General features: G+C 40.8%; 1 protein-coding gene across 1 annotated transcript in view; it reads right to left on the reverse strand.

The window, feature by feature from the left end:
- Positions 1 to 10,378, reverse strand: part of PAPSS2 (3'-phosphoadenosine 5'-phosphosulfate synthase 2) — a 55,555-nt gene extending 45,177 nt beyond the window's left edge. The window contains exons 1-4 of the mRNA XM_021719431.1: positions 10,267 to 10,378; positions 8,607 to 8,744; positions 3,184 to 3,344; positions 2,549 to 2,585 (exon numbers count right to left, since the gene is read on the reverse strand). Of these exons, the coding sequence (XP_021575106.1) occupies positions 2,549 to 2,585; positions 3,184 to 3,344; positions 8,607 to 8,744; positions 10,267 to 10,378 (448 nt within the window). The remainder of the gene's footprint in view (positions 1 to 2,548; positions 2,586 to 3,183; positions 3,345 to 8,606; positions 8,745 to 10,266) is intronic.
- Positions 10,379 to 12,198: the final 1,820 nt, after the last annotated feature.

Here is a 12,198-nt window from a genome sequence, read left to right on the forward strand (position 1 = left end):
GGCCCAGACTGGAGTGCAGTGGCCACTCCCGGCCACCGCAGCCTAGACTTGGTGGGTTCCGTCGATCCTTCCGCCTCAGCCTTCCAAGTAGCCGGAACTACAGGCATGCGCTACCACACCCGGCTCATTTTTTGATTAATTGTAGAGGTGAGGTCTCGCCAAGTTGCGCAGGCGGGTCTCAAACCCGCGGGTTCAGGCTATCCATTCACCTTAGCCTCCCAAGGCACAGGATTACAAGCTGAGCCACCGAGCCCGGTTAAAAGTTTATTTCTTTAAAAAAACTTTTCAATTTTAGTTTATTCTCAAACATTCTCTTGTGGAAATAAAATTATGCAAGTTGTAGGGAGAACATGCAATGCCCCACTGTGATTTTCTCAGCTAGTTTCTCTGATTCTCAGAGAATTTCAAAATCATAGTAAAAAAGATGTTCATAGTAGTATTGTCTAAAATAGACAATATCCAAAGATATTGGATATTGTCCAAAGATGTTCATCCAAAGATGTTCATAGCAGTATTGCCTAAAATAGTGAAATCTGAAACAATAAAAATGTCCCTCAATTAACTACATCATTGTACATTCATCTGATGAATACATATATCTATACTTCTTGAGCTGAAAATATATCATGATATATGCTCAAATGATAAAACAGCTTACAGAGTAAGTAAACATTTATCTCATTTTTAACATGTGTGCATTTATATGTATAAGGTCACATGGAAAAAAGTCTGGAAAAATGAGGACAAAATGTCAACAGTAGAAAGAATCATCTTGAGAGGTAATTTTACCTAATGATTTTCCTTTTTGTCTTTATATTCTAGTTTAAAATAAAATTTGCAGTCGAGCATACTCAGTGATCTATCACAAAAACAAAGAACAGAGTACCATATGTTTTCACTCATAAGCAGACCATGAACAATTATAATACTATAAGAAAGGGATTGACAGTAGTGGGAAACTGTAAGGGGAGGGAGGGTGGAATTGGCAGTTGAGGAAAACTGCTAAGGGAGGGAGGGACATACCACATCAACAAGGGTACCTGCAGAATCAACGTTTGTATACCTAACCCTGAATTGCACTCCACATCTTTATAATTAAAAAAGAAAATGATAATAAATAAATATTAAATTTGCCAATACATATATTTTAAAGATAGAAATAATTTCTCAATCAGAACATAATGAGGCCAAAGTGGTTTGATTCTTTTGCTCAAACGGATTACAGATGTAGACACAGCCAAGTTCTGTAACACAAGTAACAACCAACAGAACAACAACCAAATCATCAACACATAAAAAAATACAACTAACCCTGATATCTTGAAAACAAATCTTTAAGACAACTAGTCCCTTTAAAATATATAATGAAATGCATTGAGCTCTACACAATAACCTTTAAAGTATAGTCCACTTTACTCAGTCATTGGTGGTTGTTGCTTTTGGCATTTAATTACTTCATTCAGATAAAAAAATGTCTCATGGAGAAGATATAGCAGTTTTTGGAAATTGATATAAAAAATGGGATGCTCTCAGAGAAAGGTGCCCTAACAATATTAATAAAGTCTATAAACAGCTGAACAGCAAGAAGGCGAGCTTATTCAACTGTAATGAGGTCACCACCCATTGGACATTTAAGGTTCAATTCCAGTTCTGTGGTTATGGGTAGATAGGGAAGTTTTAACTGAAGAAGTATCACTAAAAATTAAAAACTGATAACATGGGTTTTTGTTTGTTTGTTTGTTTGCTTGTTTTTCAGAGGGAAATTAATTATAATATATTTGAGATCAGCCGGGCTCGGTGGCTCAGCCTGTAATCCCGCGCCTTTGGGAGGCTGAGGTGAGTGGATTGCCTGAGCCCGCGGGTTCGAGACCCGCCTGGGCAGCGAGACCTCATCTCTACAATAAATCAAAAAATCAGCCGGGCATGGTAGCGCGTGCCTGTAGTTCCAGCTACTTGGAAGGCTTAGGCGGAAGGATTGCCAGAGCCCAGCAGGTCGAGGCTGCGGTGGCCGGGAGCAGCCACTGCACTCCAGTCTGGGCAACAGAGTGAGACTCCAACTCAAAAAAAAAAAAAAAAAATATATATATATATATATATATATTTTTTTTTTAAGGCTTCTTCTTCTTTTTTTTTTAAATCCATATATATATATTTGAGATCACCGGATATTAATCTTCTGGGTTTTTGTTTGTTTTCTCACTATGTTGCCTACATTGGATGCAAACTCCTAGGCTCAAATAATCCTTCCATCTCAGCATCCCAATTACTGGCAAATGCCATGAGATAATATGTTTTAAAGAGGAGTTAACATTGAGGAAAATATGGTTCTAAAGTATTTCTGTGTAAAGAGAGATTCTGGATAAAGGGAGTCAGCGACTGAGCATGCTAAATCCTATCCCATGAATACAGTTTTCACAATATGTATTTACATCTTATCATGAAAACACTATTTCCCTGAAGCCACCAACTCTGTAGGACTATACTTAGTGCTAAAATATTCTTGAGTTATAAGGGAAATAATCACAGCGGGTAGACTGTCACAAAATACCAGTCATGAAAACTGAGACAAATGAGTTGATAAATCCCTGAAAAAAGCAAATGAAATCATTTGTCAATCAGTTACTGGCAATACAGAAATGGTCCAAATCTGAAATTTACAAATTAAAACTGTGATAGTATAAAAGAAATTTTAGGATGGATTCAAAATTTCTTTCAGACCAACAATTATCATTTTCACAAATTCCTACCACAGATGGTTTTGTTGAATAGCTTCATGCTATGAATGAGAAAATAAGGGGACAATGTACCCACAACTAAGTTGATTTGACTTGTAGAAACCAACATTGGAAATAAACCACAGACTAATGTTAAATGGACAAGTTGAATAATGTGAAAAAATGGCACCCTTCCTCCCACCTCCCCAAAAGCAGGAGTAGTGCATAGTTAAGGCTTCTTCTTTTTTTTTTTTTAAATCCACATAACTTTTTTGCAGTACAGCATTTAATGTTTTTTAGAGTTTTTTTCCAAAGCATCTGAAAACCATTCAAGTTGCTGGAAAACCCTGGACGGCAAATTCAGACAGTTTGCAGGCATCATTAAGATGTTTGCCAAGAAAAATAAAGAAGCCCCTGTCCTCACAGGATTGTGCATGGTGTCAGGAGTTCTCAAAATTCCTTCTCTTACACTCGATGTCAATCCAGAGGTCTGTGCAGCAGTTACAAATGTGGTGTCATCTGGAGGGTAAGAGACTTTGGCGTTCCCATTGGTTGGAGAACATCCCAACTCTGGCTTCCTGCAGGAAGGAACAGGCTTATGACACTGGGGCTCTTTGGCTGCATCTTCTGCTTTGAACCATAACCATATGTTTTGGGCTATCAGTCTTGGTTCTGCTCATATGCCCCGGAATCTGCCTAATTTTCCTTGGACCACAGCCTCTTGGTGAACCGCTTGAAGCACTTCTTCCTCTGACTCCAGTCTCCAGCTGGTACAATGACTAACCTTGGATCCACCCTGACAGCTCCCTACTCCTGTAGCAAAGGTGCCCAGATGCTCCCTGGTCCTTCTGGGGCATTAGTCTGGCTCAGCTGGAACTTCACCTCCCCACAGTGGGTGCCATGCAAGACAGAGTGATCCCAGGTGCCGGGGTGCAAGAGCCCTGTCCCCCCTTTTCACCCCAGGGACAGAGGGAGGCAGGTGCCATGCAGGGATAGTTGCTGGAAGTTGCCAGTTCCCCAGGATGCACACTGGGCCTGCTTAACCTTCATATTGGATGTCACCGTATTAGATCACTTCCTATTTGAATCCTGAAGAAAACACCACACAAAGTCCCAGGGGGGCATTCTACAAAGTACCTATCTGTACTCCATAAAACTGTCAAGATTTTCAAAAATAAGGAAAGTCTGAGAATTTGTTCCTGCCAAAAGGAGCCTGAGGGGACATGACAGCTAAATTTAAGATGAGATATTAGGTAAAAATTAGGGAAATCTAAAGATAATATGGGACTCCAATTAATGTTTCTTTGGCTCACTAGTTGTAATAAAATGTATCCCAATAATAAAAGTCACTTCTTGGGTAAATTAGGTATCAGGGTTTTTGAGAACTCTTTGTATCATCTTTTCAATTTTTCTATAACTGTCCTAAAAAATTAAAGTTTAATTTATTTATTTATTTATTTATATTTTGAGTCAGAGTCTCACTCTGTTGCCCAGGCTGGAATCCCAGCTCAAGACAGCCTTGACCTCCTGGACTCAAGTGATTCTGCCACGTCAGCCTCCAAAGTAGCTGGGACTACAGGTGCACTCCATCACACCAAGCTGATTTTTTGAATATTTTTTAGAAACAAGGTCTTGCTATGCTGCCCAAGCTGGTCTCAAACTCCAAACTCCAAGCTGGATTCAAGTGACCCTCCCACCTCTACCTCCCCAAAGTGCTAGGATTACAAGCCTGAGTCACCTGGCCTAAAGTCTAATTTTTAAAAAGTACATTTTACTAAGATTTAGCTATAAACACAATAATGAAAACCTAAACATTTCATAATTACTTTCACTTCTGCACTGCTGGATGCTTTGTCCGTTCTGCTCATATTTCTTAAAATAGCTAATTTCGGCCGGGCTTAGTGGCTCAGTCTGGAATCCCAGCACTTTGGGAGGTCAAGGCGAGTGGATTGCCTGGGCGAGTTCGAGACCAGCCCAAGCAACTTGGGGAGACTTCATCTCTACAATAAGTCAAAGATTAGCTGGATGTGGTAGTGTGCACCTGTAGTTCCAGCTACTTAGAAGGCTGAGGCAGAAGGATCGCTGGAGTCCAGCAGGTTTATACTGGGGTGAGTGCATCACAGCACTCGAGCCTGGGTGACAAGAGAGAGACTACAACTAAAAAAAAAAAAAGCTAAATTCATTATTTTACTTTTAATGTAAGCATTAAAATTTCTTGGAGTTAAATGATAAATCATTTTCTAAGAGTACTATGGAGTAAAGCAGAAGGAACAGAAAACTCAATGGACAAGCCATAACAGTTGGGTACACAACTGTTTATGGCCAACATTTAAAATATTACAAGGCAGGCCAGGCACGGTGGTTCACACTTGATTCCAGGAGTACAATATCAGACTGGGTGACATACTGAGACTCCCATCTCTACAAAAAATTTAAAAATTAGCCAGGCTTGATGGTGCATGTCTATAGTTTTAGCTACACAGGAGGCTGAGGTGGGAGGTTTGCTTGAGCCCAGGAGTTTGAGGCTGCAATGAGCTATGATGGCACCACTGCACTCCAGCCTGGACAACAGAGTGATACTCTGTCTCTAAAAAAATTTTTATTAAGTTACAACTGAGATTTTGATTTGAGATAAAGCTAAGATCTGCTAAGGGTCCTCTTCTGAGTTCCCTTTGTCTCTGAAAATGAAGATGGGATTAATCTTCATTCAGCCCTCCCTATGTCTTCAAACCTCCTAATGTGACATCAGTAGCCTTTATTTTTCCATATAGAAGGATCTGAGCAAATAAAAAGGAAGAAGGGAAAAAAAGGAGACCTGAAACTCCTTTCGAGGGAAAAACCTCAAAGGGGCTACATTTTTTTGCTTCAAAAACCAGGATAGTAGAAGAGAAATTGTTGCAGAGTAAAAAAGGAAATATTCTTGGACCAAACAATCCTCAAATTTCATCCTTCCTTTGAATGGTCCCAAGTGAAGAATTATATAGCTGGAAGTTAAGGGTGTATATATGTGTGTGGACTTATTTCCTGGACACATCAGGAGAGGGGTTTACACCCACAGATGCTTCACAGCTGGACACAACAACCATCATCCAAAGTCAGATGTGGAACAAGACAGCAATTGGAAAGATGGTGAGATCAGGGGAAGTATAGATTCCATGGCTATACCGAGGTAGAATACTCTTGACATGTTAGACTGATATTTTTAAAAGCGTCTCCTGATGGAAAATGAATCTTCATGATGAAACTCTTCCAAAACCCAAATAACTAGTTTCCAAATTAACCTTTGGAACACGGCTTACTCTTAAAATAGCTATGAGGACATTTGAGACCTAGTGCTCTCTTTCCTCTCTAAGTTTTATCATCAATCTACAAGTCCTGCCAAGTCTTCATGGTCTCTATCATATGTGATCTTTCTTTCCGTTTCCATTGTCAACACTCTGGCCTAGATACCCTTCATGTCTTGTTCCCGATGACTTCTATGTTAGCATTCAGGCCTATCTCCACAGTATGCGGTGACCCAGCTGCCAGATGATGCTCAATCTTGGTCCTGACCTGTTGCCTCAATTTGTGTCACACTCTGCAACAGAATTTATCCCAAGTCTTCCCCCTGCCTTCTGCCCCCAAGCCCGCTCAATGTTTAGGCTGCTATGGTCTGACTTTTTGTGTCCTCCTGCCTCCTGTTGAAAACCTAATCCCTAATGCAATGGGGATTAGGGGTTGATTAGATGATGAGGGAGGAGTCCCCATGAGTGGGATTAGTGCTCTTATAAAGAAGCCCCACAGAGGCCTGGCCTTTTTCTACCATGTGAGATTACAGCGAGAAGACAGCTTTCTCCTGACACAGAATCTGTCAATAATTTATAAACTGGGTGGTTTATAAACAACAGAAATAAAAATAATTTTCTGTTGTTTATAAGCCACCCAGTTTATAATACTTCGTTACAGCAGCCTGAATAGACTAAGATATTGCCATATTTCCCTTCTTAGCCCACCTGAAGCTATGAACCACTCCTTTAGCCCTGGCCTTTGCTGCTGGCTACGCCACGTTCCACTGCTGTAGGTAAGCATCCCCTTGGTCAGCCTATTACTGGACACAGTCCCCATGAACCCCACTCCTTCTGAGCCTCCTCAAGTTTGTGAAAAGCCATCGCACGTTATTCTCCCCCTTGGTCCAGAGCCCCTTTCCTGATCTCCAGCTGTATCACTTTCTCTTCCAATTGACAATCAGATTTTTTTTTTATTATTTCACTAAAGTATACTTTTAATGAATCACAGACATTTTTAAATGTCCTATGGATGTATAAGTTACAATTAGCTTAAAATTAAAATGCTTGAGGAAAAGTTATCAAGTAAAAAGAGCAAAGATGAAAGAGATTTGAAAGCTCTTTCATTCTAAATCAATTTATTGTATAATTCACCTACATCAATAATTGTATAATCTCGTGTGTATTGTAAATTTATTGTATAAATCTCTAAGTCTAGAATTCTTCAAAGCTTTTAACACAGCTTATCAAGTTTAGAAAAGTTCTGAAACTACTAAGTTTTATCACATGATTTCAGAATGTAGAATAATTTTCCATAGGTTCCCATGGATATCTTTGTCTCGTTTAATGGAACTTAGTCCAATGCAAATATTCTTTTATTTTTTATTTTATTTTTTAATTTTTTTGAGTTGGAGTCTCACTGTCACCCAGACTGGAGTGCAGTGGCCGCTCCCGGCCACCGCAGCCTCGCCTGCTGGGCTCCGGCGATCCTTCCGCCTCAGCCTTCCAAGTAGCTGGAACTACAGGCGTGCGCTACCATGCCCAGTTCATTTTGATTTATTGTAGAGATGAGGTCTCACCAAGTTGCCCAGGCGGGTCTCAAACCCGCGGGCTCAGGCAATCCACTCACCTCAGCCTCCCAAAGGCGCGGGATTACAGGCTGAGCCACCGAGCCCGGCTCAATGCAAATATTCTTAAAGATGAAAAGTCAAATTAACTTTGCTTTTAGTTCAACCAAGGGATTTCAATAGACTCCAGACCCTCTTCTTACAAATGCTTATTGGAGATTGCTGAAGATTCACCATTTATAAAGCATAAACACATGGGAGTCCCATGGAGGTGAAAAGATGATGTTGTGTAATCTATGCTTGTGACTTCTTTGCTACCCAGATGGGTCATCTCTGAAAATCAATCCCCCATTGCCTTGATCGTCCCTAAATGCATCAGTCTTACAAGTCACAATGCAAACTCCACCTTAGATCTTCTTCAGTAACTAGAGCCAACATTGGTCATGCTACCTCTGACCAGAAAATCAGGTAAAATTTCTAAAACACCCTTAAGTCGTGTTACCTTTATATCCAAAACTTGTAACGGCTTCCTATTAACTACAGAATGACATTCTACTTCTTAGCCTTCACTAGCAGGCTCCACTTTTAGACCACTTCTGCCTTCTGTTTCATAGGTTTATAGACTTCAGTCTTATTTGAGACTTCATTGTCAACTCCTCATGGCAGGGGCCATAGATTACTCGGCTTTGATTTCCCACCAAGGCCCAGCTAGGAGGAAATGATGTGGATTTTACGGTTGGACAGTTTAGAGTCAGTTCAAATTCTGCCCCCACTAGAACCTTAAACAAGTTAAGCCTAACCTTTCTAAATCTCATTAAATTGTGGGATCATAATTCAAGCCAATTGTTGCAAAGATTAAAAAGAGATGGCAAATGTGGAGTGCTTGGACTTTATTAGGTATTCAGTATTTGTTGAATGAATAATAGAAGTGTAATACATATTTTGTTGGTTGATTAACCAATACGAACATCTTTAAACAAACTAGTCTTCACCTGCACATATGTTTTAGTAACAGTACTACTTAAAATGACATACTCCAATCTTCAGTTATAGCCACTTACATGTAATGCGCTGTGACCTGTTTTCCCATATACCTGTTTTCCCATAGACCTCACTATAGAATACAGCCAAATGAGTCCAAACATTAAAAAGAACAGAAGTCCCATTAACAAATGTTCTGTTAATACATTCTTTGAAACCTGCATCAAAGAATTATGTATGATTTGTGATTATAGGTCTGGTGAGTTCCCCATATTCTGTGAAAATTGATTAAACTGAGGTGAACCCAATATGTTTCATTTAGTGCTGAACTCAAAGTTATCACCTAAATCCAAGTAAATTATTGAATCAGACACTTCTCTGTTTTTGAGTTGGAGTCTCACTCTGTCGCCCAGGCCGGAGTGCAGTGGCACACTCACGGCCACACCAGCGCTGACCTGCTGGGCTCAGGTGATCCTTCCACCTCAGCCTTCCAAGTACAGGAGCGTGCTACTATGCCTGGCTATTTGTTTTGATTTATTTAGAGATGAGGTCTCACCAAGTTGCCTGGGCAGGTCTTGAACCCACGGGCTCAGGCAATCCACTTGTCTTGGCCTCCCAAAGTTCATAGATATAATGGTGAACTAAAAGAGTCTGTCAGCTTGAAATGGCCTAAAATCACCATTCTGAAAAGTTTACATTAAAAAGCTGGCTTGTGTGAAGATTTCCCACTCTCTGCTCTGACATAATTAACTTAAAACTTCATTCACCTGCTACACTGCCCATGCACCGGGAAGCGGGTTCTAAGGTTTAGAAAGACCACTAAACTCATCATGCTCTCACGTAGACAGAAGCAAAGGACTTTAATATGGCCTGCCCAGTCCAACACCCTTATATGTAATATTTGGTAGCTTCAATTAAGAGAACTCAGGAAAAGGAAACTTGATCAAAAGGCATAGTCTCCCACTCAGTCATCAAGAATGGGCCCAAAGAAGGCTTCTGCCACTTTAAGAAAAAACAAAGCAAAGGACATTTTTGAAAGAGCCAGATTAAAGCCTTTCTAGACTCATTGTCATTATTATTAGGAGAAGATCCAAATACACTGTAATATGACTTCTGTGTTCACCATGACATTCAAATAGATGAATTACTATATGTGAAGTGCTTACAACAGTGCCTAGTCAACAGAGACTGTTAGAATGATTACGTATCGAGAAGACCTTCAGTGTTCATTCTACTTGATATCAATTGCCTTCACATTCTGCTTAATGACTTGCTCAGTCACAGCTATAGACCCACCCTCACCTGCTACCTCACCCAGTCATGACTAGTTGCACCCAAGTTGAGCCAAAACACAGGTGAACCAATTAGATTCTTTTAGGAAGTTAGACTGTACAAAAATAGACATCCAGTCAGCCATAGGGTTGATCCTTAAACTGGAGATTCATGAAGACTCTGGGCTGGATTTAGCAAACCGAGACATTGGAAGAAGAAACTACAAGAAGCCAATAATCTCTAAGACAACATCTCTCTTCTATTTCATCCCATTGACCACTCTTTCCTGAAAACCCCCCTTTTTCCTTCCAAACTAACATCCCCTCTTGGTACCTCTCTGCCTTCTCAGCCCTCCACCATCGACTCCCATGCACACTCCCCTTTCTCTATCCCCCCATAGGCATCAGGGTTATAGTTCTGTCCTCAGCACCCTCTGCTCTCCTCTGAACACCCCTCAGCCATTCTCACCTGCTCCCAAGATTTCGTCTACCAGTGATATGCTGTGGGCTCCCAAATCTCTATCTTCAGACACCCAGATGTCCAGTAGGTGTGGTCCCCCAGAGCCACCACAACCCAGCATGGTCAAGATGGAATTCAAGTTCCTGTCATCACCCCTTGCTCCCCTTCCCATAATTCTCTTCATGGCAATGACCTATCCTCTCCATGGTCTAAGCTAGGAGTCATCCTATGGCCCCTTTCCCTCATTTAAAGAAAAAAAAATCATTCTATCACCAAGTCCTGTCCATTTTAGCTAAGAAATATCTCTCAAAACACCCACTACTGTTAGTTAGTGAATTGCACCAACGAATCTCCCCGACCGCCTTCAGACTGGACTTCTTGTCTCTCTCCCATCAGCCCATTCTCCCTTTGCCAGCACAGTAAAATTCCCTGGTTTAAAATTCTGCAGTCGTCCCTGTGGCTTGTAGGGTAAAGTCTGCATACTTTGCACTGGGACCATGACTGACCTTTGCTACTTTACCTGCTACCCTTCTTGGCAATCACACATCATGCACCACCCCAGAACAAACCCTCCTTTTCATGGTTCCAAGCCTACACCTGGATTCTCCTTGCTTGGAAAATCCTTTCTCCCCACTTGGGTGCTTACTCACTCACTAAGGCGTGCCCTAAACACTGCTGTGAAGCATCAGCTCATCTCACCACCCACAGACAGAGTCAGCAACTTCCTCATCTGACCCCACAGTTTCCTGTTTCTACTGACATCTCATTTCCCAAACTTTGGGAATTGCAAGACTCTCATGGGGCACTTCTCCTGCCTTGAAACATGCAGTGTTGCAAGAAATCTAGTCATTTCCCTCAAAAGTCAGAGACAGTCTCCTTTATTTCCCAGCTGTGACATTTCCTCATGGCCTGCTATTTTTAATTCGCATGGAGCAAACACTGCATGGCGGTCTAACGAAAGGGCAGAATGCACAGTTGTGTCTATTAACAGAAATACACACGAAAACAATGACAGTGGTCAGCCCCTTGCGTGTCACAGAAACTTAGTTTCCAAAGCTGTACCCGAGGCTCACTAAACACAAGGGAGTAAGGCATGCCTCGTCATGTCTATTTCACAGACAGCAAAACTGAGGTTCAAAGATGATGTTTTGCTCAAAGTCACATAGCTCTCACTCAGGGTCTCAAATCCAAGTCTTCTTATTCCAAATTGAGCAATCTTTGGGGCTCTTAAAATCTCATTTAGAAATAAGGCCACAGAAGACAAATAAGTTGCTAGAAGTTACCATGGCTTCCTTATAAAGATGTATTTGGGGCCAGGCACGGTGGCTCACCCTAAAATTCCTCTACACATCTGTGTTCTCTCTTGCTTCTGGGCCTAGGCACAGGCTGTTCTTGTTTTAAATTATTTGACTGGCACATAAGTAATAGTCATATGGCTCAAAATTGTAAAAGATATACCAGGACTACCAAAAATATGTTTTAAGAGGTGTTATCAATGTATTGCTTTTAGTTCGCCATGATCGGAAGTGTCTGGATATTGATGGTCACCACTTTGAGCAACTCTTGTAATTGCAGAAGTCAAATGTGATTTGTATTCATCTACAATTTTAGTATAGTTTTTTCCTTTTTTAAAATGTGTAATTTTTTTGGCACCCTCTGCATACACAAATGGGTATGCAGAAGTCTTACTTCCACCCCCGCCCCCTACCTCTCCCGTCTCAATCCTCCCTACCTCTGAAAATAGGTAACCACTCTCCTGAACATCCTGTCAGTTCTTTTTGCAAATATAAGTACATTTTAACATAGGCATATAGTGTTTAACCCTCTGTTCCACATCGTGCTTTTTCAGATCTATCTCAGCAAATCTTTTCACATCGGTACAGAGAGTTTTCTTATTCATTTTACCCTTGCATAATGTTCTATTGTATGGGTAGACAATCA

The sequence above is a fragment of the Carlito syrichta genome, unplaced genomic scaffold (assembly GCF_000164805.1).
Source record: "Carlito syrichta isolate Samal-C Ts95f unplaced genomic scaffold, Tarsius_syrichta-2.0.1 Scaffold314712, whole genome shotgun sequence".
Taxonomy (NCBI): Eukaryota; Metazoa; Chordata; class Mammalia; order Primates; family Tarsiidae; genus Carlito; species Carlito syrichta.